This window comes from Lissotriton vulgaris, chromosome 1_1, assembly GCF_964263255.1.
Source record: "Lissotriton vulgaris chromosome 1_1, aLisVul1.2, whole genome shotgun sequence".
NCBI classification, from domain to species: Eukaryota; Metazoa; Chordata; class Amphibia; order Caudata; family Salamandridae; genus Lissotriton; species Lissotriton vulgaris.
The window spans coordinates 530,484,991-530,512,721 of NC_141685.1; the positions used below are offsets into that span (position 1 = coordinate 530,484,991).

A 27,731-nucleotide genomic window follows, 5' to 3' on the forward strand; every position below is an offset into this window, starting at 1 on the left:
CCTTATTACAGCATCTGATTTATTCCCTGTAGACAACAGCCCAATCTGAACACTAAAAGATCCTGAAAATGTCCACTATGCTTAACTAAAACAGTTTTGAACACATGAATCTTAACTTTCTGTGGGAGTTCCATAGCTTCAACACTGTATGTGAAGTGAACTGCCTCGGAGTACTTTCTACTTCATTGGGTGGATGGGCAGTTTATTCTTAGATGAAGTTTCTCCAAAGCCATGAGGGCTGCCAAAGTTATTTAGATATTACGGAGCTGACCCATGCACTCTTTTGTGCCCAAAACTGAGTCCTATCAGGAGCCTGTGCAATCTCTAGCTGTGGATATATGATCAGATTATTCCTGTAAATTAATCAATTTGTAGCTAACCAGTTGGAGCACTGAAACCATTTAGAGCATCAATTTTTAGGATAAGTTGTTATATTCAGATAATATTGCTTCTAGAAATGTGCGTTGTCTTTTGATCCAAATCCGGCCCTCACCTTGCAATACTTACCAGACAACTGTGGTACACTCAGAGTGCTCTGATGGCACAGGCCTGTTGAATGGCCACACTCGAAATGTCCACTACCCAATTTCACATGCTCATCTCAAGTATTTATGCACTATAATCAGAAGGACACATTTCTAAACTAACTTGACACAGCTTTTAAAGTCTTTTCCCTATCTTGTCAGTACAACAATGAAAGTCCTTTCTTTCTTTGTTAGATCGGATGATGAGATCCATCAACAAGACATAAAATATACAATTTGACGTCAGCATGAACTTAAGTAACTACATTAGAAAAGACAAAAAATATTGTTAAAAACATAAAACGACCGAGTTAAAACAATTGTAATAAAAAGAACACATTTGAACAGTGCGTTTCAAAATTTATAACTTTGACTTTTGAAATACTTTAGACAATAAAGTCCAATAAAGGGCGTAGTACAAGATACAAAAAAATTGTGCAAGCATAAATGGTTTTAAACAATACAGTCAATTCATATACATCATGAAAAAGACAAACTCATACCATATAATCTTTAAAACGCTAAAAGCTAGTGCCATAGACTTTTTAACAGTAAGGTTACAACAAATGCTAAGGACAAGCTTTAGGACTTACTACATATGTGCAAGGCAGGAATTTTGACAGACACATGGGATTTGTATATCCTAAAATAGTCTAGTCTATTTGCATTTTTATCTAGGCAATAATTCACAAAGATTTAGAATTTCTGAAGTGAAAGTTGGTGGCATATCATTACAGTTGATATTTCTGCTTGATTAACATGTAAGTAAACCCAAGGGTTATTTCTAAAGTGTTGCACTAAATATTGAGATACTGAATGTTCACTAGACATACTGTGAAGATTACATAACAAGCTGACTCTAGACTATGAATTTCCAATTTGGGAGGATAGGTAATGGTTCATTAGAATCAAATAATAAACTTCTGTTAACTCATATTAAAGTGTTGTTTACATTTGCCTAACAGCCTGCCTTTTATTCCCGCAAATTATTAAAGTTTTGCAGGCAAAAGCTATTTAAGGGCAGAGGAGGTAATCTAAACAGTCTATTCAGCTCTCTAGAGAACGCAGAACTAAGTCGCATTTGCTGCTGACACTGCTCGGAGCACCTGGGGTTAAAACAATCAAGAAGATAAAAAGGGATCTTTAACGGTTGTGTCTCTTCAGGCTATCAAACTGTTTATATTGATGTTTTGAATGCGATAACTGGTCAATTGGTAATACCCTGTGATATCCAGATAGAATCGACAATCCACTGCTTACTGCATGGCTGCATGTTTAATCCCCGGGCCTTTTACACTGAGGCAGAAGCTCTCAGGAGGTTTGGAGCAGTAACTGGGGTCCTAAGTGTTTTATCAGCTCTGTCCAGGACTATTATGAGGCTAGCAACTGCTTGTGGGTGAGCTTCATTCAAGAGAAATTTAACAGCCAAAGGTAATGTCAGTGTCCCTTGTTTAATCAGGAAATATTGAAGCATTCTTTTGAACTCTTCTAATAAGATGGGGCATATACAGAGCAGGTGAGTTAGTGATTCAAGGAACTGTAGTGTAGTTTCTATAATCCCAATAGGCTCTGCACATTGGAATAATATACACTATAGATTTGACATAGGACTGAGGTTAGTATGTCTATCGAGCATATTAAACTTAATTGTGTGTGCCACCTAACATAGAGGTCACTAGAAACTTTCTCGAATCAACAAGAAGGGATTAGTCTCTGACAACCGCATAAACAGGACAACTTTGTTTCCCCTAGAACCGGAATAATATCTTCAGTCGTGGAAACAATAGAGAACTATTTCACTCAGTCAATTGTGCATCCTTCGTTTCTACAGAGTTGCACAGAAATAGAGAGACTGGTGATTCAATAAAAAGGTTTATTGAACAGTCTTCTTTCATGCAAGAGAGATGAACTGCTACAATCGTTAGACAGAATGCAAAGTATAATGCGTAGAGCGCAAACAGTAATATAAAATAATACTGTAATAGCATTGTCTGTTGCTATGACATATATAAAAATATATACATAAATAACACAGGCTAAAATACTCAACTGGTGCTTCTAAAATACGCCTACCAAAGTGCACCTAACCTAGGTCTAGTACAAGGGAAGAAGTACGTGCTGTCTTTAGTTATAGTTTAGTTCTGCCAAGAATTGCCAAAGGTTTCTCTAGGTTCTAATCTGCTCCATACCTTAGAAAAGAGAGGTTGTTCTCTCTTTCCCCGGACTCAATCTCCCAACACCCTGCAAGAGGAGTCAAACACTGGAGCTGGATTCTCGGCAGGAGGATGACAGCTTCTAGTCAGTGCGTCAGCTGGGGAGTTGGCTTCCTTCGGCACTTGCTGAAGCGAGCTGCGTCGTGCAAGTAGGTAGTCGAACTGCACAGAATCGCACCGTGCTTTGCCGTAGCAAGTGAAGGTATATTTATACCTTGAAGGGGGTTGGGAGCACACTGCCTCACAGTCCCAGCACAGTTCGCCCCTTTGCATCCTGGTAAATGTAGTACACAGTTCAAACTTACTTCAAAATTAGCTGGAGTTTTCATCAAAGTTGGTGCAGACATAGCTGTATATCTCTAGGCACGTGTTTCTGGGTTGAGCCAGTCATCAGTAGAGAGCAGCAGTATTAGAGAGCAAAGAAAAATCATCTGGCGTTGCTGGAAATGCTGCCAAGTTCCTCTCAGGTCACAGTACCACTCACAGGCACACAGGTGCATCCCCAAAGCTCGTCAGTTTGCTGGCTCAAGGGAGCCTTTTAAACAGAAAGGGGGTTGGGGGCACACTGCCTCACAGTCCCAGCACAGTTCGCCCCTTTGCATCCTGGTAAATGAAGTACACATTTCAAACTTATTTATACCTTGAAGGGGTTTAGGAATGCCAGTATGGACGTAAAAGTCGGGCATATGAACCTCATGAATTAACCCCTAAGGAATAGATGTTCATACATAATAAATGAGTTCTTGGAGAAATCAATATCCAAGTAAGGGGCAGTCCCTAAAGGCTTAAGAGTCTGGTTTTCCAAGAAGTTGTTGTGTCGTAGATGAACAGATGGATGTAGCCATGCCTGTATTTGGGTAGCATGGGCTGTGCATAAATAAGGACTGGATTTCTATGCCTATATAAGGGCAATGTGAATTATACCTATATAATGGATCGGGAAATGCATACGGAATCTAAAATCGCACAGAACACGCTGCATAAACTGCATATATTGGTATCAGGCTGGCGCACCTAGGGGGGCAAACGATCTAATGATGAAAAACAGCCCATTCGAAGTTAACAAAACTTCACTTTTAAAGTACACTGAGAAGGATTCAGTAATGTATTTTTGGACTCCTCTGTTAGCGTAGCTCTTAATGACCAAATCAGCATGCTTTCTTTTCCTGAAAGTACAACGGTCAGTTGCAGAGGATTCCATATGGACCTCTCTGTTTAAAGCTGCTTTAAATTGATGGTGATGCTGATTTGAGTTCCACAAAGCTGCTGCTCCTTTAAGCTCCAGGGCATCGGTGAGAGGATTCGACCAAAAATTTGGAGGTCTCAGACTATTTGCAATTGCAGCTTCTAACCAAATGAGATTTTTCAGGGATCCTTTCTTGGCAATCCGTGCTGAATGCTTCTACTTCAGGAGACTGGCTCTCGGTGTAAGGAGTTTGTTGCTAGTTAAGAACGAAATAAAGCTTAGAGTGCCATTTTCCTTAATCCAAAAATTGAGCTGGTCTAATACTTACTTGGCAAAGTTCTTATCCAGAAAGCCAATATGGTGATAATTAACAGCCACATTTGTGAAGCCCTTTTTGAAAATTAGGACTATATCGGACCCTTCCAAGGGGGTGTGAGGCGGGGGGGGGGGAGGTATAATTGGAGCACCAGCAGCTGTGGCATTAGAAAATAGATTAGTAAAGAACACCCAGAGTTTGGGTTGTGAGCGGAACAAGTCTGCATGAACACTATCCAGGCCGGGCCTCTCTTTGCCTCTGAGATAAGACTGCCCTCATGGTGACTTGCAAGGAGATGGTAAGAAGGTGCAACGATTCAAATGAATTAGAATTAGTATTCTCACCACATAAGAGATAGCGCTGCAGAGTTGAGCTGGTATAAAGGGTTTCAAAGGGATTCACTCGGTCATTGGATTGGATATTATTCTCTTGCTTCATGGTAATGTAGTGGCCACCAGGGCTCCCTATGTGCCAGTAACGCATTGCTTCATTAGTCCTGGCTGTGTTTATTAAGTCCTCCTCCCACCTTCTCATTTCCCACTCACTTCTTGGTAGAAGTAGCATTGCTTATAAACTGCAGTAATACCCGCAATCTTGGTCGGGTCTCCCCTTTTGATTGCCGCCAGGAGCATGTTATTTACAGCTCTACAAGACGGTGTAAACCATTCTTGTTACTTAAGAGGTCTAAACATGGGTTCGAAAATATTCATGGAAATGAATGTTAGTATATCAAAGAGATTTTTATGGTCTCTAGAACTGTAGTATGGTTCTTTTTCTTATCTATCATCTGATTTAAAGCACCCCCTAACAAATCATGAATGGCTAGAATAACCTTTATGGATAGGGCAACAGCTTCCCACCTACCTGACCTGTGGTTGTTGTTAACTACGAAGGCATTTAGGATGCTATTAGAGATGGGTGTCTAATAACAGGATATGTGTCAAACATGGAGCTCCACTGTAGGTTATAATCTATGTTACTGCAGTAGGGGCCCCTTTGAAAAGTGGAGTGAGCATTGATATAAGAGGGAGAATCATTTGAAATGCTTGCCTGCTCAGGTGTGTCCTGGGTGGGGTTGCTAGGTGTGGTATACCCCCACAGTGAATACCCTTCCTCGTTAAATCACCTGCCACTTTTTATGGCTCATGTTAAATTAAAATCACCAGTGACTAGAAGGTAGTGAGTGTGGGAGTAATTGGTCAAAAGGACGTAAAGTAGCTGAATTGAAGTGGATTTTTTTCCAAGGTTTGGTCTACTGTGAATATTAACTATGAGAAATGCATGTCTCTATCAGATGTTACCCTGAATGGCTGGTGAACCCATATTTGTCTTACATCGCACCTACAGTTAATCTTTATCCAAATCCCAAGGCCTCTGGTGTCTCTCCTAGCACATGCAGGAACAGCCAGGACAAAAACTCCTGAAGCCAACCCTAAAGACATCTTATGTGACCCATGTCGCTTGGAACAAACATATTTGGGGCACTTCAAATAAACTTTTTCCAAATTCAGTTTTGATTTTAGTCAAGTCACATTCCAGGAAATAATACATACGTACCTGGGATGGGGAGGTGGTTAGAAGAAGGCTCGTCTGGACCCATCCCTTGCTTCTATTTAGTAAATACGGTTAAGTGGACTTTATTACTAATGGGAGCTTCGTCCCTTCCTGGTATCCCCTCTAGAGCAGTAAGTACACAGTTGGGCTTTAGGCACCAGGAATCATGATGGAAAAATGTAGAAGAGGACAGTCAAGTCGTTCTTTCATAGTTCTGACAATCAAAAGCAACAACTAGTGGTAGAAACAGTTGCAGGAGCACGGGTGGCAGGTAGGTGTGAGGAAAAACTTTGTACTACTGGATTTAGGTGCCTGTAAAGCAGGGACTTCAGTGGGCAAAAATAAATCGGAGATTGGTGGTTATACAAAACATGACTCAATTACCAGGGAAGGTTTTTAACAGTGGCCCAATCCATCTCAGCCTTGATACCAATAGAATGTCATTGTACAGACTCATATTATACCTTACATTCCTATGGAGCCAGTGAGCAGACATATTTTTTAACTATCCGTGAGACTTCAGAGCATGAGGAGTCAGAGGGGAGATATTTGCTAGGACAATTGCATAAGGGCAAGCATCCGCAGGAAGGGGGGTTACAACACCAGGTGACCTGGCCTGTGAAACTAGAGAATCCGGTCACCTAAGGTCCTATAGCCGTAAGGTGAGTAACCTCTTCAGCAGGGTTGGACTGGGTAGTGGGAAGGCAGCAAGATTGCTCATTAGTTTTAGCGGGTCCTCCTGGGTGTCTCAATCCAAACACTTGGGCAGTAGTAAAGTGGGAAGTTGTGGCCTTCACTTTCACGGGGAGGTGCGGATCACCCTCCAATGTGCAACTCCCTTTCCCTAAGATTTCCCAGAAGACTTTCAATTGAGTCTAGGTGGACATGAACAGAAAGTAGCCTAGTATCTAAAATAGCAGAAAACCTGGAACACAAAAGCTCCACTAGGGCTGCATTGACCTTGATTCTTCTCCTGCACGGACCAGGAAAAGAACAGGAAACTGGGCACACTCCTTTGTTTTACTTCTATTTAGCATGCACGTTGCTGCTTTGCAGTAGGGGCCTTGGACAAAATGGTGAAACTGAGGTGATTGGGCATTACCTTCAGATACCTGCAAGTCACCATCAAGACGCTCATCCAAAGATGATACGACAGCCATGGCAGAAATGGAATAAGACTGGACTGCTTTGTGTGCAGGTGACAAGCGTCTCTCTGCCAATTCAGTTTCCTTAGATATTACCCCCACTGCCTGCATGAAAAATCAGCTGAATGATGAAGTGGCTGGAATATAAGATGTCAAAGGACGGACCGGTCCAGGTGTTCCAGCTGCCCTGGTTGTCTTGGATTGCGCGGGCCCCATTTTATGGTTTCCCATTTTATCTGTATAGTAAATGAAGAGTTGTTTTGTAGGACATTGAAGATCGGTTCAGTAAGATAACTCCGAGATTAAAGCAACGGAGTAGAAAGAAATGGTCAAACACAGTTACACAGCTATGACAAAGGACTTATATCATCCCTAGGGCCTTATAGCAACCACCGCCACCACCCACAAGACTTTCCTTCCCATTTCAGATGAAGGCTTCAGTTCTTGATCTTCTGATCTTGGTGTATTGATATCTCAGTATGTTAGTTGCAGTTAGTCACTGCTGATAATGGCAACAATGAATGAGGAGCATAGAGTCTCAGGGTGACTGGCTTCACTGAATCTCAAAAGCTTAGGGGATTGTTTCCTTCACTGTTCTCCCCTGCTTTCATCAGAAGCTCTGAATCGCAGACCCAGCAGCAACAACATGGCTTCAGAGCCCCCCCTCCTTTAAGGCCCTGAGTGCTGTTGGTCAGGTTAGCTTGCATGAGTTGTGCAAATAGCACAAGCTGGACAAAGTGCCAATAGGAGCAAGGGGAGGCACGAAGACCACCAGTTCAGGGCATGCCTGCCTGCCGCACAAGAGCCCCTTGTGGTCACCAAACCGGGGACTGGATTGGTGGCTGCCCATTTCAGTGGGCAAAAAGCTCAGCCAACTCAAAACCAATCCAAACCAACCAAAAAAAAGAAAATCCACTTGTCACATGGGCAGCACAGCGGAAGCAAGTGAAACAATCAAGCAGCTGGGCACTAGGCCCTGGATACTGTTGGGCGCTGTCTGGCTCTCACACTCATCCCAAGCTACACTTACGAAGCAGGAGTAGACCTGGGGATAGAGGGTAGGAGTGACAGTGTTGGAGTCGGAGCTGTCAAAGAGCAGTCAATGTGAGCCAAACAGGGAAGACAGCAGTACCGTGAGGACGTAACAGAGAATCAGCTGCCCGTACCGGTCGGAGACTATTGGGCTGGAGCGCCAAGATCAGGAGCCCTCAGAACTACAGATGGGGAGACAGAGCAGAAAGAGAGAGTAACAGGTGCTGGTAGGCGATACATTGGGAACCCTTCCTCCTAGGCATCCGTGCCTGTAAGTCAGTAGTACAGCTCATTCGATTAACTCACTTGCTATTGCTGAATGGGTGCCACAAAGTCACCAATTAAAATGCTATTGCTATGTGGAAAGGAAGAAGTGCACGGTCAATGAAACATAAAACCATGGACTGCTCTGTCTGGTGTATTACAGTCCACAACTTCTGTAACTATTGTAATGACTTGTAACAAGGATGATTACTAAATATTGATTTATTGAATTTCAAGTCAAGTCAAGAGATACTTTATTTCGTCCTGATAAGGCCATAAAAGGACAGGTAAAACATATGAAAATATAGTACAATCAATACAGCTATTTCAGATTACAAATTATGCGTACACGTTAAAAGGTTTGTTCATTAATAAATTAAAAGGTATAGTGAATATCCTACGAAGGTTCAGAGTATCTCAGACATGTAATGCAAATTTATAAGTTAAAAGGCGTAGTTAAGAAGCAGAGTCGCGGGTCATGGTGGAGACATAGGGTGGATAGTTTGGACTTGCTCTTTCTTTAAAACTGCTCGGCATACACACCACATTGAAAACTGATAACGGGACACTGACAAAAACAATTGGCATACTGCCATCATATTTTAGGATCCTATAGGCCTGTGAGCAATGGGAGGTTCCAAGGTTCCTACATAACTGTCGTAGCAAGCAATGTCTTATTACCTTATATGTTGGGCAAAAAACAATACATGTAGGTCTGTCTCCGTACAATTTCTACAGGTCGGACAATCTTTAGTGGAACTACCCCCCCACTTGTTAGTAGCAGCACATAAGGGAAGTGCACCGTGCCTAAACTGCAAATAACGTTTTTCGGCAAGAGAAGGCTGTATATCATCTATGCTAGATTCTAAACTATATTGCAGTTGGACTTCTAGGAAGGATATTGCAAGTGTACCTGTCCCGGGCCCCTCAATAATAGATTGAGATTGTAGTCCTTAAAATTCTTAATCAAAGCCTTCCTAGGTGTTAACAGGCATCTATCTTCAGCACTATCCCACAAATCTCCCATTCCAATGGACAAGGAATTCTTGATCTAGGTGAGGCAAGATATTTTACTTGCACCATTGAGGTTTGCCACTTCCCTCAGTTCCTCTCTGTACATAGATAATTCTGGGGTGCTCCATAAGCGGTGACAGTATAGCAGAGGTCTGAGGGCAACCACCGGTGCCATTGGGCTAACTCCAAGATCCATTCGAAGCGGGGTTAGTAGTGTACTTTTAGGAAGTCCCAAAAATGTGTTCAGGTGACAGATTATCCCATAGTTCTGCCCCATATAGGGCAGCTCCTCTGGCTTGCGCCTTATCTCACAAACTGATCCTGACTTCTTATGTGGACGATACCAAACTAGTGTTGGCAATACACAATGATGGCGCCAGGGTTGCAGCCAATTTTCAAAAAGGGAGGCTGGCCATTAGTGCTTGGATGGAAAACAACTCGCTCAGATTGAACTCTAGCAAGACGGAAGTTATGATCCTTGGTAATCTCAAACCTTCCTGGTCCTCCCTCTGGTGGCCAAACTATGCCCACCCCCATCGCCAGTCAAAAAAGTCAGAAAACCTTGGAGTAATCTTTGACACTAAGCTATCTTTCATGCACCACGCCAACTCAATAGTCTCATCAGCTTTCTATACTATCAAGATCATAAAGAAATGTCTCCCATACCTCCCGTCGGCGACGGCCAAAACACTGGTTAGCACTTTGGTCATATCCAAAGTAGATTATTGCAACAGACTATTCATAAACGCGCAAGAAAGAGTCCTCAACAAACTACAACACACACAAAATGCTGCAGCCAGGCTTCTGACACATACGCCCAAATTCAAGCCCATCTCCAAAGTCATTCGCCAACTTCACTGGCTACCTGTCAGAAGCAGATCCAAGTTTAAAGCACTCTGTATTGCTTATAAGGCCATTCATTCCATCGGCCCTGACTTTCTCAGGCAATCCTATCGACCATACAATCCCCGCAGACAACTATGTTCCTCCTCCGCTAATCTTCACATTGTACCCCGAATAAAAAAAGTATCGGGGGGGGAACAGATCTTTTTTATGCGCCACTACCAAACTTTGGAACACTCTCCCCCCTCATATCAAAGCCAGTCCTACCCTGCTTAACTTCAGGAAGCAAATCAAGACTTGGCTTTTTAATCAATAATGTCACCTTCATGTCAGATTGCCGTCAGTCCCCAGCGCAGAGACACCCGAGGATATTTGTGCGCTTTAGAAAATGCATAAATAAAATATATTTCCAGCACCGGCCCCAGGAACTTATGTACACACTTCCTTTGCTATTTCGCTAGCCTCCCTGTTTGAACCAGTTTAAGACCAGTCTTCTTGATTTGATTCCCCAGCTAATTGCGGATTGGGTCGTGTTGAGCGCCCTGCACTGAAAACCATGTATTTTATTTTTGGGGTTTTAATTTCCTTTTTTCTTTTTAAAGTTTTTATTGAACTCAAACAATACAGTTGTGGCAAACAAAACAAATACATACATAAATTAAGTTTGGTTACCAGCTGGAGCTATCGAGATATTAATAAAGAATGATATAGAGCAGAGGGAAGATAACATTTTTTTTTTTAAATGATTCATGGAAAACAGCGGCTCAACAATAAGAAACTTATGTATGTATAATGGACCCAAAGTGCCTATTTTAACCATTCCTCCACGGAGACCCAGATCTTACAAGCCTGCTTCCGCTTCCGCCTACGGTTTAGTGTGAACACGGAAATCTCCAAGTTATAGATAGCAAGCAACCTAGCTTTCTAATTTCTAAATACAGGTGGATCAGGAGATAACCATTGTGAAGTAATACAGAAACGGATCACAGACATGGCTATGAACTAAAAAGCGGTGGCCTACGGAGAATCGCTTCGGAGCCCATTATAACCATCTCTGGAGACAAAGTGCAAGGGATATTAAGCGTGCCATTAATAAACCGCTCCACATCAAGCATAAAATCATGAAGGATCGGGCCTAGATATAACATTCATAGAATCAGCTGCATATAATCCACACCTAGCGCAATGATCCCCCTTCCAACCACCCCATTTCGCTATTTTTGCAGGCGTATGATATAGATCGAATACAGCCATGTAGCTTGGAGTCCGTAAACTGCCAGAAACCAAGACCTCGCTAGCTAGCTCCAGAACAGGCCTCAGATCAATCCCAGTTTTACTAAATTTAACCCCCCACTTCAACTTTTGCACCTCAAGATCATCCGGGAAGCTAACCAATAAATGTTGGTACAACATCCCTATTCTTGCTTTTCCTTGTATTAATTGTCATACTTATCTAAAATTGAAGGGGTTTCATTAAGACGTTTATAGATAAAACTTATGATCTGCGAAAATTTTAAAAAATCATGCGTATTCAGCTTAAACTTATCCTTAAGAAACGAAAAAGAAAGCATTTGCCCAGAACACACTAAATCCCCAATGGTCTGAATACCCAAGGCCTGCCATCTAAAGATAGTATAATCCTGGAAAATGGGAGGGAGGAGACGAGCAGCTTTAAATGGAGTGTAAATATTAACGTTGGGGATGCCCAATTTCCACCGTATTTTCTGCCAAATATGGAATATAACAATAATGACCTTAAACCTGGTCTTCTTGAAATAGCTGGGCTCCAAGACTTGTGTCAATGCACCCTTGGCCGCCGTGCCAAGACCAATCTCAAAGACAGTAGGTCTATTACATAGGTGAACCTCAGCACTTGAACCCAAAAGTGGTACTTTCAAAGATTGAACAAAAGCGGCCCAGTAATATATTAATAAATTAGGTACAGCCCAACCACCACGATCACGGGGGAGAGACAGCCATTTAGCAACTCTACGACAGCGGCGGACCCCCAGAGGAACTTATAACAAATCCTATCAGCCTTCAACAAGCTTCTCTGAGAAATTTCTAAGGGAATTGTCCTAAAAAGATATAAGAACTTTGGAAGTACCAGCATTTTAAGAACACTGTAACGACCAAATAAAGAAAGATAAATGATCCCATCGTTCCAGCTTAGTATTGACAGCATCCACTACCGGGAGAATATTCAGATCCGGAATGGTTTCAACTGCAGCCGAAATCTTAACTCCTAAATAAGTTGCTACTCTAACCACAGGGGCCTCGGAAGAAGGCATATTAGATGTTTAAATGACCTGGGTTTTTGCCATGTTTAATTTATATCCTGAAACTGAACCAAACTGTTTAGAAGATGCTTTAAGGGCCGCAAATGCGGAGGAGACAACTGAGATTAATACCACAATATTGTCCGCATAAGCCAAGGCACGATACTCTGTGCCTTCGATCCTTATGGGTGATATATCTAAATGACTTTCGATCTTGCCAAGGAATGGATCGATATACAAGGCAAAAAGCAAGGGTGAGCAAGGACCCCCTTGCCTTGTACCTCTACTAATATTAAAATACCGTAACTCCTGACCAGAGAAACGTAATGCAGCTTTAAGATAGGTATAAAGAGTACGTATTAACTGTATAAATTCACCACCAAAGCCCTTCCACCGAAGCACAGCTCACAAGAACCCCCAGGAGAACCTGTTGAAACACCTTCTCGGCGTCCAACAGGATCCCCCCCGAGGGGAGAGGCCTTGACCTGGGCCCAGTCCAATAGGGCAATGACACACCGGACATGATCTGTGGTGTCCCTGCCCGGGATAAACCCGTGTTGACGCAGGGAGACCAATGGGGCAATTACCTCTGCCAATCTAGACGCTAACATTTTAGAGTAGATTTTACTATCGCAATTTATAAGGGAAATAGGTCGAAAGGATGAAGGATTCAGCTCAGACTTTCCCTTTTTATTAAACAAAACTATTATAGTCTGGTGCCATGATTCAGGAACAATACCGCTCTGTACTGATCTAAAAATCATCAACAAATCCTGTCGAATCTCCTTGATAAAAGTCTTATAAAACTCCAGGGGCAAAGTGTCCGGACCGGAGGCTTTCCCAGTAGCTAGAGTTTTTATTGCTAACTCAACCTCCTCCAATGAGATAGGGGCCAACAACCGTTCGTTCTGTTCAAAGGAAATCTTAGAAGTGTCCAACCCAGAGAGAAAGTCCTCAGTCTTAGACTCCAACCGGATACTCCCAGTATCCTCTGTATAAAGCTCCGCATAATATTTTTGAAAAACATCCGCCACTCCCTCCTGAGTATCCTGTACCACACCATTTTCGTCCTGAATTTTGTTAATACGACTCTGCAGACCTTTCTGTTGGAGCCTCTTGGCAAGTACCCTCCCAGAATTCATTAGTAGCAAGGTCCTGTCCAAAAGACTCCAAAAGTTTAGATTTTAATATGGCAACCTCCTGCTGGCATTCTTCTATGGGGAGAGCATTCTTAATTTTAGATATTAACGTTAACTCTGCGAGCCTAAGCTCCTCAATACAACTCTTAACCAGCTCTTGAGCTGCCCTCTGCCGGAAAGAAGAAAAACTCTTGGTTTTGCCGCGGACTGCAGCCTTTAATGCATCCCAAACCACAGGCTCAGATGCAGTTCCCCTATTAATATCAAGGAATTCAGCTAACCATTTTCTCATATGTGCCAGATAGGCCTCATCCATCAAAAGTTTTCTTTCGAATGTCCAGACCCGGGGAGCTCTACGCAGACGAGACCAAGGACATTCCACAAGCAACAGATTATGGTCCGATAAGATTCTGGGAGGAATAACAATAGAGGCTACCTCTACCAATTGGTCAGACAAAAAAATAATCTAATCTGACCATTTTATTGTGGGGGGCGGAATAATATGTGTACCTATCGTCCATACTATTATGTCGATACAAGAGGTCGGTCACTGCATGTTCTTGAACTAAGGCCTGAAGGGCCTTAAACACTCTAGGCTTCCTACCAATGTACTTATCACCCGCTAAGTTGAAATTGGCAGATAAATTGATATTCATATCACCACAAACAAATAAGGGAAACGGCCAGGTAGCTAATTCTACATTTAGGTATTTAAACAATTCCGGATCGTCCAGATTTGGGCCATAGATGGTACACAGAGTTAGGGGTCTATTATCAACTAGAATTTCAGCAATAATCCATATACCCATTCTGTCCTCCCGGACCCTGGTATAGACCCCAAGCCCCTATTAATTTCGAAGCCCATATTCTTGCAAAATAAGTAAAAGATGTCTAAAACCCTTTGTATACCCATCAGTGACCTCGACAGCTGGAGGGTTTCATTTATGATCACCAAGGCAGGTACCTTGCAGCCCGCTAACTTAGGAGCATCTATGTCCCCTCCTGCTGTCAGGGCTCCTACTAAGCCATTGATGAAGATACAAAAGCGGGTCGGAGCCAAATTGCATCCTTGCCGTACACCTCTCTCTATAACAAACTGCTCAAAATAGTCAGAAGGGGGTTAATGAGGGAGAGCGCCGAAGAGTGAATAAAGGCAGGGTATCATTTAACTTAGAGGCAGGGTTTCAGAGCATCTACGGGCTTTGTAGCGGCTTGCAGGGTAAGCTACTCTTTGGTGCTCTCCCTCATAACGCCCCTTCTGACTACGTTGAGCAGTTTGTCGACTCTTAGACTGGGCTTGACACCACTGAAGGAATGTTTAGACAATTTTCTTCAGAATTCTTGATATTTATTTTAACGGGGGTCTTACATCTGATTGAGCAAGTGTATAGCACAAATGCTTATAACACCTAGAAAAAACATTTTCTTCATTCCTTATTCCTAGTGCGTGTTGACAACAACCCAACTTTTTCTTTTTCGATTTGTTCTATTTAGAAACATCTATACCTTTTTGAGATATTTTCCAATCCTAAGTCTTCCGCCGTAGAACCTCGGTAGAAATTGACGGGTGGTCCTCCTGGCAGCTATCTATCGGTTTCCGCGGGATTGGAAGCTTGAATCTAGACAATCTGGGCGTTTGTGGGTGGGTATTGTGTATTGTTTGTGCACCACCAGTTAGCCCTCTGTTTCCTAGGGTGGCGGCGCACTCTCGTACCCCCATTAAAATGTTGTTCCCCTATTTTCCACCACAGATTAAACCAGAGTGGATTTTCTCATTGCTTATCCTGACTGTGCTAGTGGGAACTGTTACCGCTTTTCTGTACAGGTAGTTTGCCCTAGCTTGCGAGAGAGCGTTTATTCCTTAAATTTCCTTGCTTGTTTGGGCCTTTGACTCGCACTTCTCTGATTTTCCTCACGGGTTTCTTTGTTATTCACTATCAGTCGTCATGGGAATCAGGAATTGCCTAAAACAAATACTGATATGTTGTTCTTTCTGATCAGGTTTCACTCTGTCTTTTTGTAAATCTCTTGTTGCACTCTATTCTGTTTATCTGAATGTATGGCCTTGCTAATCTAGATTATTTAAAACTTGGATAATTGTGTCACACCGGGGCTCACTCTTGCCACTAGAAAATTGGTACAAAAGGGGGTGGTGATGGACGGAGCATCTGAATCAATCAAACACTCACACCCAGTCAAAAGATCTGGGTTTAATCCATCACCGTTCTTTAGCCCACTCTGCCGCCCCAGTTCAGACATGGCTATATGCAAATCAGTCTGACCCTGTGCCTCATGGGAACAGTCCAGCCCGAACTGCCAAGCCATGTCTTCCCTGGACCGGAAACAAGCTTCTGAGGACCGGTTTCTGGCATTCCATGCGCCTTTAGCCCGGCTTGCTTGAATCCAGTGGCAAAGTGAGGAAGGGACTCACGTCTGAGCATACCCTGCCATACTTATGGCAGCCAAAAGCAGAACAAAAGGGGGTGGTGATGGACGGAGCATCTGAATCAATCAAACACTCACACCCAGTCAAAGGATCTGGGTTTAATCCATCACCGTTCTTTAGCCCACTCTGCCATCCCAGTTCAGACATGGCTATATGCAAATCAGTCAGCCCTTGTGCCTATGGGAACAGTACAGCCGAAACTGCCAAGCCATGTCTTCCCTGGACCGGAAACAAGCTTCCGAGGACTGGTTTCGGGCATTCCAGCCGTCTTCAGCCCGGCTTGCTTGAATCCAGTGGCAAGTGAGCAAGGGACTCACGTCTGAGCATACCCTGCCACACTTATGGCAGGGCATGCTCAAATTAGAACCTAGCAAAGCATGCTTGTATTTTTTCTATCTGAGATGCTGAATTGGACTATGGCAATTAACACATTAAACTTGTATTGTCTCTCAAACGTAGAAATAATGAGGACTAGATTGCACACCCATTGGGACTGTGTTAGTAGTGTACTGAATATTAGGATTGAGATACCATATGCTAATAATTAATATTGCAATGAATTAATTTAAATGTAAAATATGGTGCTTGAAATCTATTTGTGTAATCCACAATTAGTTTTCGCAATCATATAGATCTCCCAACAGCTACGTAATGTACATTGCGCCGTTGCTTTAAGTCAGGTTCGCACTACCTATTTTTTCCAAATATTTCCACCAGATGCAGTCAGATTTAGGGGCTTTTCGTACACTGTAAATAATGAGTGTTTTTTTAAACAGGTTGTCTTTTGTGCCGTCCAATGAACTATTACTTTTTGATAGTGTTTCACCAAAGCCTAATTGCAATACACTATGAACCTTGACCAGATTTCACGTTTTAGGATTATTAGCTCTGGGGCAACCAAAAGTAACACTTCACTAAACACTTAAAGGAATGACAGGTTCTGGGTAATAAGAAACTTCCGTGTTGGAACAATACTTCCAGTTAATACTACACTTCTTTAAATAGTACAGGATTGTTGCTTCATAAATTAGATTTAAGGTTTACATTTGTGAGTGGAAAGTTTTGAAATAATAACTTTTCTTCAATCTTGATATAAAAATGTTACATTTTAAGTTACCTCTAAACCATTTTTTCTTTCACATTTATGTATTACATTGTAAGTATTGTTAAGAAGATAACCATGAAAGATTAACAGTCATAGTCGAACTGGAAAGTTATGCGAAACTTGAGAAACACTACTCACCTCCATTGGGTAAATAGAAGTCTGTGCCGTAGCCCCAGCCAAGGATCCAGCAACAAACCTTTCAGCAGCTCCTACTGTCCCATCTTTTGAGGCAAACAATTTCTTATACTGAAAACGAAAAAAGTAAATAAGCCATTCTGTCACCAATGTACTGTACTCTACATTTATATGACAACCATTTACAGTTTTACCTTAGAAACCTATGCATTTTTCACAGAACACTACTAACGTAGGGACTACAAATCATATTGTGCAGCACATATTAGACACAAACAAAACCTAAATACAACTGTAAATAAAAGAAAATGACTTGCGGATCAATCAGAGCACATCACATGACAGAACAAAAGGCCTCTGCCCATTCAGTTTAAGCGACGGGTGTGTTGACTGACCAATACCACGTTTTAGTGTAGTGAAAACAACGTCTAGCGTCTGGTTTTCGAAAACGAAATATCACTGGAATCTTAACTCGCCTCTACATTCCTCTCGAACAGCCACCAATAAACTGCCCAGCACCTCAATTCTTGTAAAAGCCTCTAAACCAGAACATTGATCTATCCAACAAGATGGTTGCGGTTAATTTAAAACGTGGTAGCCTGCTTGGTATTTGTCCCACAAATGTAAGAGTTTGTGGTTGGACTGCAGGGTATTTAGAGTTTGGCACCAAAACTCTAAATAACGAATTATATCTTACTATTGATAACCTACGTACAAAATCTTTCTTTTTGTAAAGTTCTGGGGGTAGTGTTTGGCACTGTGAACAGCGTGTATAATGCCGATCACTTTCGTACACTGTACATATCACGGAATAATTTAATAAGAAGTTCATTTTATCCTCGTTTTTTGCAAGCTGAGAGCACAAGACCTGCTCAGAGACAGCACTACAATTCTCAGGAACTCACATACCCCTGATCACGACATTCTGCCATGTTTAAATAGGAGTGTATGTAGAACTGAAAGAGACCACATAATAGTCATGTGCCAAACAACCATTCCCTTCCATGCAGCCCCTTGTTGATAAAGCTTTGGAATGTCCAAATGACATTTTTATGTCAAAGGGCAAACTGAACATGGTGTATGGATGGGGAGACGCTTCGCCTGAGAAGCAAGGCGCAACGTTGAGGGGAAGGAAAACTTACTTTGCTGGTGCACTGAGGCCCAGGAGACGCAAGGCCAACACCGGAACGAGGCTCCGCCCCCTTTTCACCGGGGCTTTTCAAAACTGCTCGCTTCTCCCGCTCCTCGGGAGACGCTTCGCCTGAGAAGCAAGGCGCAACGTTGGGGGGAAGGAAAACTTACTTTGCTGGTGCACTGAGGCCCAGGAGACGCAGGGCCAACACCGGAACGAGGCTCCGCCCCCTTTTCACCAGGGCTTTTCAAAACTGCTCGCTTCTCCCGCTCCTCGGGAGACGCTTCGCCTGAGAAGCAAGGCGCAACGTTGAGGGGAAGGAAAACTTACTTTGCTGGTGCACTGAGGCCCAGGAGACGCAGGGCCAACACCGGAACGAGGCTCCGCCCCCTTTTCACCGGGGCTTTTCAAAACTGCTCGCTTCTCCCGCTCCTCGGGAGACGCTTCGCCTGAGAAGCAAGGCGCAACGTTGGGGGGAAGGAAAACTTACTTTGCTGGTGCACTGAGGCCCAGGAGACGCAGGGCCAACACCGGAACGAGGCTCCGCCCCCTTTTCACCGGGGCTTTTCAAAACTGCTCGCTTCTCCCGCTCCTCGGGAGACGCTTCGCCTGAGAAGCAAGGCGCAACGTTGGGGGGAAGGAAAACTTACTTTGCTGGTGCACTGAGGCCCAGGAGACGCAGGGCCAACACCGGAACGAGGCTCCGCCCCCTTTTCACCGGGGCTTTTCAAAACTGCTCGCTTCTCCCGCTCCTCGGGAGACGCTTCGCCTGAGAAGCAAGGCGCAACGTTGGGGGGAAGGAAAACTTACTTTGCTGGTGCACTGAGGCCCAGGAGACGCAGGGCCAACACCGGAACGAGGCTCCGCCCCCTTTTCACCAGGGCTTTTCAAAACTGCTCGCTTCTCCCGCTCCTCGGGAGACGCTTCGCCTGAGAAGCAAGGCGCAACGTTGGGGGGAAGGAAAACTTACTTTGCTGGTGCACTGAGGCCCAGGAGACGCAGGGCCAACACCGGAACGAGGCTCCGCCCCCTTATCGTCACTTCCTCATAGATAACAATATCCTCCCGCATCGCAGGACGCGCGCGGGCTAAGCCCGGGCAAAGGGCGGGCCCTCTTAGGCCCTCAGAGGCCAGAGGAGACCGGACCGGGCCAGCCCCCTTGGTATTTTGACTGTAAGGTAAAAGGTGTCACTTGGTCATTTTAATGCCCTTGCTATCTATTTGTTAATTGCATTTAAAGACTGTCCTGTGGATCTACTACCAACATGTCACCTAAGCTGCCTTCTAAGAGCTGTGGTATGCAGAGGAGCGAGGTCACTGGGCCCATGGATTGTTATCTAGAAAGGGTAACCGCAACTATCACGCATGAATTAGACAGATTAGAGCAACGCTTGCCCACAGATAACGTGTTATGCAATCTCCCCGCAACACAGACTGCTGATGTAGTATATGGATCCACCCTGCTTGATGAACTGAATGCCCTTTGTAACACCCAGTATGTTGCTGTAGACTATGTAACCGAGACACTCCATGCCCTGGTTAGCCCCTCAGTAACCCCAAATGCCCAGTCCACTACGCCATCATTGATAGTCTGTAACACATCAGATGCTCTTTCCCCATCTTCGTCTGTAAAAGATAACAGTAATCATGCAGAGCCCCTTCATATTCCACCCGCCAAAAGGAAGCGACACAGGACTATACGCTTGGGGGATGGAGACAAACAACGGAAACTGTGTCCAAGCTCCCTAGCAACGACTACACCTACCCCGTCAACGGCTAAGAGACAGAATAGTTTAGATTCTCCTGCTCTTACCTCCCAGGCAATTTTATTGGACCTCATAGAACGGCTCGTTACTTCTATTATATCCCCACTGATAGTAAGAATAAATAGTCTGGGAGAAAAACTCAGTGAGATTGAGACGAAGATTAGTCCCAGTGCATCACTAATAAAGAACGTGGCAGAATCCAGTCAGGAACCCGTTCTACCAGTCACTGTCGCACCCAAATCGGCTACTCAAAGCAATAACTGTGGGAATAAAACAATGGCTGAACATAGGGCAAATCGGAAAAATCAAAATGCAGATAGCCGATCCGTTAGAACTACTACAACCCAGAGGCTCAACCCCAAAGTAAGGTCGACATTAGCCCCAATCCCCCACACTGCCATAGCCGACAGCAAAGGTATCAACTCCGGCAGAAGTGACCACATAAATTTACCCCCTATAGCCGCCCCTTTTGTATGTGTTCTCTCAGGCGTCCCAGCACTTAAGAAAGGAATACCTGAGAGACAGCACGACTTAAGAAATAAAGTCATCTTTTGGCTAACGAAAAATAGACCCTTGCCACCTAATATTGACGGCTCGATAGTAAGCGTCAGAAGGGTGGGTTGGTTGGGACCGCTCCCTAAGGACATTAAAGGGGACCTTGTCCTGGTAAGATTTAGAAATGAAAATGTTGTCCCCTATCTACAATCCTGGCAGCCCCAACTGGGAGATGGCCCTATATCCACATGGCAACTTCATGACTTTTACCCTAGGGCGTGTTATCACTCCCCATCAAGACCAATAGTAGAGAGTAACCATCAGAGGGCCAGAAATGTACACGTACCGTCTTCAACCCATTTTTACCTGCCCCGAATACATTAACTTAGACAGGGGAAGCCCCTAACTGATTTGATGTTAAACTTTGTAAAAAACTGTTTCTTTTTAACTGTGTAAATAATTATTTTTAGCGAGATGTAATTAATGTGACTGTTTTTAATAATCTGTATGCTTTTATGATTTATATTTTTTAAATCGAATAAAGCTTAATTGAATTGAATTGAATTGTGTATGGATGAATATCTGAAAGTAGACAAGACTTTTAAGGTCAGGGATTTGGAGGCACCTGCCAGGAGCATCTGGTAAGATCAAGAGTGGCGAGTAGGCCATCGGATGATCAAGGTAGTCATAAATGTAGAATGAGGTTGCTCCTAATTCATCGTTACCTTGTTGAGGGAGTGCCCATCTATGCAAAATCTTCTCCAGTCATATTTTTCAGTGACCGTAGATATGGAACTTGATAATCATTTAAAGTACTCAGTTTCTGTGTTTTATTAATTAACCTGTATATGACGCTCCTAAAGAATCTAGAACCTGGTCGGCTAAGAAAAATTCATAAGGCACCAGAACAGTATTTTCATTCTGGAAGATGCTCTCATGTCAACTTCGGGTATTCTGTGAAATGAGCAATTATTAAGCCTATGTGCAACTTTTTTAATGATAAAATATGTTCTAGTAGAACAGCGAATACCAGATGGTCATAGTTGTAGAAAAGATTAATCATGCTAACAAATAAATACGGTTATCTGTAGTCTTCTTTGTGCTGTGGAATAGTGTATTTTCTCAAATGTTTCTGATAAGTCAGAAAACAAAGGAGTCACAACGCTGGTACAAAAATCTCTTGGATGTGCCAAGCCTACCTACTGTGACCATCTAACCATACTATGCAACGCAATGGGTAATAGAAACATGGTTAGAAACAAATCCGGCAAAATTAATCTACATAGAAATTCTAAGAGGCTCTGCAACATGTGATTGATCCCACTCAACAACTGTTACTAAACAATTGTCCATTAGGAACAAAGTTAGGGAGGATCACTAACCATGACCGTGACAGCAGAGGCAGAATAGCCAAAGTGTCAGTCTTTCTTTCCTCATGCCCTAAATGCTTTCACGTGCATTACAGTCCTAAGATGTGCCCTGCTCGGTTTTGGTAGATACTGGGGGATACACAGCAAATTACAAATTAGTAGTGTAGCAAGTGTGTCATGAATCCTACTGCAAGTAAGAAGAAGCATTTACAATGGAATAGGTCCTGCAGTTACATTATTTTGAGCTATTGGCTTTGTAAATGTCATTGTTTTTTTTCCCTTCATGAAGCATTAACCAAATGGTGTAATACAAAATGGCAATAGCTCACTTTGTTGTAATTGCGAAATCTATTGCATTGCATTTGTACTAGGGTGAGTTTTGTATTATAAATGGTACTGGCTTATATTAATGGGATATTTTTTTATCACATTAATCTAATGCATTGTAAATGTTAATACCCTCTCATTTTGGAATAAGGACTCTTGGTGGATATTACATATACCCATGTATTGTTACTATGACTGCAGTTACAGGTGTTAGATCACTATCACTACAGATATAGCTGTGATATTACTATCACTGCATATGTAGGTGTCAGATCAGTATTCCTGCAATAGAGAGGTAACACCTCGCCCTGTAGAAGGCTTCCATTGTTCCGGAGCCTCGGATTTTTGGCATGCACACCTAGAAGCTGCTTGAGAATCTGTGCAAGGGGCAACCCTATTTGTCAAATCCTGGTTACACCCCCCGTCATTATGGCTGGCCTGACACAGACACTTGTTCTGGGGTGCGATAAACATTAGTAGTTTACTCAGAACCACCAACTTCCCCCGGCTCAGCAGCCAATCCCTTTGCCCGTTTAATAACCACGTGTCCTATACTGGCCTTAGCAGTCTCCTTTAAGTGCCAGTGTTTGATTATTTCAGAATTGGCAGCCAGTTGACTGGTGCTGCTCTTGCTGCCTGCTAAGAGCTCAATAATTAAAAGTGTTTGTAGCAGATGGGGTTCGACTTCATAATTTATCTTTAAACAAATCAATAATGCAGAACTCTTGGGAGTGGGCGCTATTTCAGTGGAAGACATTTGCTTCATCTGGTCTAGCTTGCCCTGGTGTTTTAATAACACGGGAAATGTGCCAGGTATAGAGAAATGTTGATAACAGTTTGTGGTTTGTTTTTGTGCCCCCCCCTTGCCTCTTGCGCCGCATCCAGTGCTGCTTTAAGCTCATACAGTGACTGCTGGACGGAGGCCGCGGCGGCTTACGTGGGCCTCGTCAAGGCATTGGAACACCCCTGAGGTGCTACCCTCCCCCACAGAGGGGCGGCTCGCACAGATTGCAAAGGCAGCGGGCCAGAGGTCACACGTAAAGCGCCAACCGGCTGGCCTCTTTTGCCATGCAGAATGGCAAATTTAGCAAATTCAAAAGTAAACTATTTCCTCCGATGCTGCCTTAAAACAAAGCACATAGTTTATTTAGCATTTGCCTCATGACTTTGACAACAGGCAGGCTGGTATCGCTCCCCTCTTTCCTTGCACAGCTTGCCTCCGCCTCGCTGTAATGATAATGTGCTGACTGATGGGTCCAGAGGTTGCAGACTGCCTGCTGCTCACTGGTTTCCATTCACACAGTTGCCTCTTTGTTGCCAAAAGATAAGAAATTGCTTCACGACAGGCGAAAAGTAGACGATCCAGTCCGGATGGGCCGGACGAAAAGGGTGAAAGGGCTGAAACCAAAAAGCCTCAGTTACAATCGGAAGCTACCATTTTGCATAAACTAAGACGCCAGCCAATTAAAATGAGGGACGGGGCTAAAAGTCTCCTTCTGAAATCTCCTCATCCACAAAATGTCTCGTGGAGCGAGCAGCGCATGCAGGCTGCAATGCTAGGCACCACCTAAAAACAGGCCATTTGACATTCAGTCAGGTAGTAAAAGACAGCTATAACTAGGGTGCAGTAGGCCTCTCACTCATACTGCATGGACTCCACTAGTTATAACTACGCTCTTGTTACATGTACCTCTGTGGACTTTAACACAAGCTTAAAAGAATGATAGGGATTTGTTGAAAGGTCAACCAACCTTCACAGCTTTGAACATATCAAAGGGGCTTGTTCCAAGATCTACCAAATACGAGGCTGAAGTCAACAGACTGATTGTTGTAGCACCTCACAGCAATCAAGGAACACTTGGGCAGATAATGCTCACACTACCTTTTACCATCAAAACAAAGTATTTCAGCAAAGACTTTAAAGTTAGGGTAAAGCTTTCTTCAAATTCATTCTGGATGTCTGGGTGTGAGAAAGTGCCACCTTTCTTGCATTGGTATGCCCCCATTTTTTGCTGAACTGCTGATGTGCTTTGACTGAGTGTGCCCTGGGCTCCTGCCAACCAGGTACCCAGGGCCTGTGTTCCTTCCCTAAAACAGTGTTGAAACTAAAACCCAATTGGCCTCTCTGGCCACCTGTCAGCCCCTAGTAAATGGTACCCTAGGTACCCAGGGCGTGGTGACCAGAGAAGACCCCTAAGGGCTGCAGCACTTTTTGTGCCCCCCTTAGGGGCCCTGTACCCTGACACTCAGCCTGCAAAGGCAGTGTGTGGGTGTCTAAGTACAGAACTAAACAAAGAGTCGACATTGCACACAGCCCTGTGTGCCATGCCCACAAGACCCACTGCCCTGGCATACCTCAGTCACCCCTCTAGCTGGGGGCCCTATGCCAGTGGTGTGGGAACAGAACAGGTGCAGGAGCCCTGTGCCCCTACAGTGCCAAGGGCCATTCCTGGGCACGATAAGTGTAGTGCTGCCATTAAGAGTATATGGTGCTGGGAGATCGACATTACGAACTCCACAGCACCATGTTGGCTTCACTGAAATCTGAGAAGTTTGGTATCAAACTTCTCAGCACATTAAACCCGCACTGATGCCAGTGTGAGATTTAATGTAAAATGCACCAGAGGGCATTTTAGAGATGCCCCCTGAAACCTAACCTACAATCCACATCTGGACTGAGAGGCTGCCTAGGCTGCCACACAGCAGACATGTTGCTGGTCCCCTGGATGGACAGCCCCCCGCTCTCCTGGGCCTGCAACAATGCACATCCTGGGCGAGGTGCTAGGTCTCCTCCCCCAGGATGGGCAGGGGGAAGCTTCAAACGCCTGTCGCCTCTGTGAGCTTCTCCAGACCATTTGCTATACCCAGCAACTGGCACCCACAGGTTCTGACCCCCACTCTGGCGGGAAGACTGGGGGGAAACCCTACGTCAGGAAGGGGGGTGTGCCACTCTGTGCCAATCCCACCCCTCAGGTGGGAGAGGCGAGGTGAAGCACGACCCCGGGCTCCGGCCATCTTGAAGATGGGGAGCCCTGCCCAATCACAGCTAGGCTCTTGCCCCATCCCACCGGAGAGGAGCAGACTAAGGGGTGTACCCACCCGTCCCTGACCTTGCCCTAACTGTAACGCCCCTAAATTCAGTATTTAGGGGCTCCCTGAACCTTCCTTCCTGAGATCCTGATAAGAAAGGAGATCAAGAAAAAGAAGACACCGCGCAGCTGTTAACAACAGGACAACCCCCACTGACTTGGCCCCAGCCCTACCGGCCTGTCGATCCTGGAACCTGCTCCTGCCTAATCCCGGCGACTCCTACGGACAGCAACCTTGGGACACCCGGAGGACCTGCCTGCCTTGACCCTCTTAAAGACTGGGACTCCATAAGCAGAGGCTCTGCTTCAACAACCATACCCCTGGTGCCAGTCAGGAAGCACAAGACCAACCCACTCTGCACCCGCCGAGCCCGGCCCGTGCCGGAGTGATCCAAGACCACGAGGACATCCCCCCGTCGACTGGGACCCGAAGTCCAGTGCCTAAAGACCCTCCTCGATGAACCAGACTATGCCTGCAGCCTCAGAACCAGGGACCCCTCCAAACGTGACCAGCTGAGGGTAAGATTTCCCGACGCCCAAAGACACTCCTACACCCGGCACCCTGCGGCTCCCTGTGCCTTCCTTTGGGGTACCTACCTCTTCTCCAAGATCCCAACTTACCTCTCGAAGTGGTGGTCGCACCTGAAGAATCACCGTTCCCAGAGTCTGCAGCCTTTGTTCCCTATTTACCTTTCCCATTTAATAACTTTGAGCGCCCAACGGCTCAAAAGCACCCTGCACCCAGCCGCCCGAGTGCCTCTGGCTGTGCACCCTGTGTCCTATCCTACTTCCCCATTTGCCATGAGCATGTGACCAGGAGCCGAGCTCCCACAGCGTGGCCTGCTAGCCAGCAGCCTCCAACCAAAGGCCCCCTGCCTCTCATTGGATAACATTGTCCTAAGTACCTCTGCACCCGGTTGCCCCTGTGCTACTGAGGGTGTACCAACTGTACCTACCTGATCCTGGGGGACCTGAGTCTATGCCCAGAACCTTAACTTCACCAGTAGAGTACTCACCTGGAAACCGATAACTCACCTTCCTGCCATAGGATAAAATTGACTGGTTTGACTCGAAAAATCTTTCAAGTGTGAAGTTTTGAAACTCTAAAATATTCCTATAAAATCAGCCTAATAACGAATTCCGAAGTACTCACCTGTGACCAGGAGAGAAGCCATTACTGTACCTTGTAGCACAGTACTGAACCGCAAAAGTAATCCTAACCGGGTTTACTAGTAACCTGAATTTTCTCCATAGGAAGCCATAGTCTGCTTTTCTGTGAAATTTCTTCTAAGTGTCTACTTTTGAAAACTTGAAATATTACTTAAAAATCATACCAACTACTAAAACGTAATTACTTATCTGTCTTAAGTAGAGATCCCAGTGCCGGACCTAGGGGCCCAGAACTGGATTACAAAAGTAACAAGAACGTACTACCTGTAACCTGAATTTTCCCCCCACTGGATAATATTGCTAGATTTTCACTGAAAAGTTTCGAAGTGTGAACTTTCAAAATACCTTTATATTCCTCAAAAATCATTACAATAAACAACACGTTTTTACTAAACTGTTTTCAGCTTAGACCCCAGGACTGAATCTAGGATCCAGTCCTGTAATTACAAAAGTAATCTACAAAGTAATGAACTGCATTTTTGTAGAATAACCCATTGAGCTCAATGTTAAATTGTGTTTAGAATTGGGTTGCCAACTTCAACCCTTGTACCTATTGTGTTTACAAAGTTATTACCTTTCTACAAAGTAATTACCTGAGATCACTCATAATTAGGAAAAGTATATTTTGACACCTGTTGGTTCTAAAAATAAAACAATTATATCTTTTGATATAAAAACAATTGGCCTGGAGTTCAGCCCTTGAGTGTGTGAAACCTTTTGCTGACTGAGTGTGAACAACAAATGCTTTACACTGTCCTTTGGTACTGGCTTACTGCTCAAGCAAGCTACCACTTTTGAGAGTAAGGTCAGCCCTGAATTTAACCTCTGCTATACCTCTGGGGTTTGTGGTCTCTATACACGCTGTACCTTACTTTGGTCCTGTATATATAGAGCCACTTTCTAACACTGGGGTGATGCCTTGTGCTGCTGCTTGCACAAAACATGTCACAAACATGTTACACACTACATATCCAGTTCATTGAAGAAAAAACAAGCATTTGCTATGCAATAGGTCTCACATTTCTAACAGTTAAATCCATTGGCATTGTAAACGATCATGTTTTTGACAATGAGTTTTGTTTTGAAGTGTAGTGGATGTATATTGCGTGGAGTGGAATTATGTGGGTCTTATTGGTGTTGTCAGTTGTGTAATTGTGTAGAGTATTTGTGTAGTCGAAATATGTGGC

General features: G+C 44.1%; 1 protein-coding gene across 1 annotated transcript in view; it reads right to left on the bottom strand.

The window, feature by feature from the left end:
• SLC25A24 (solute carrier family 25 member 24) overlaps positions 1 to 27,731 on the bottom strand; it is a 306,063-nt gene that overhangs the window by 114,198 nt on the left and 164,134 nt on the right. The window contains exon 7 of the mRNA XM_086953894.1: positions 17,199 to 17,306. Within this exon, the coding sequence (XP_086810020.1) occupies positions 17,199 to 17,306 (108 nt within the window). The remainder of the gene's footprint in view (positions 1 to 17,198; positions 17,307 to 27,731) is intronic.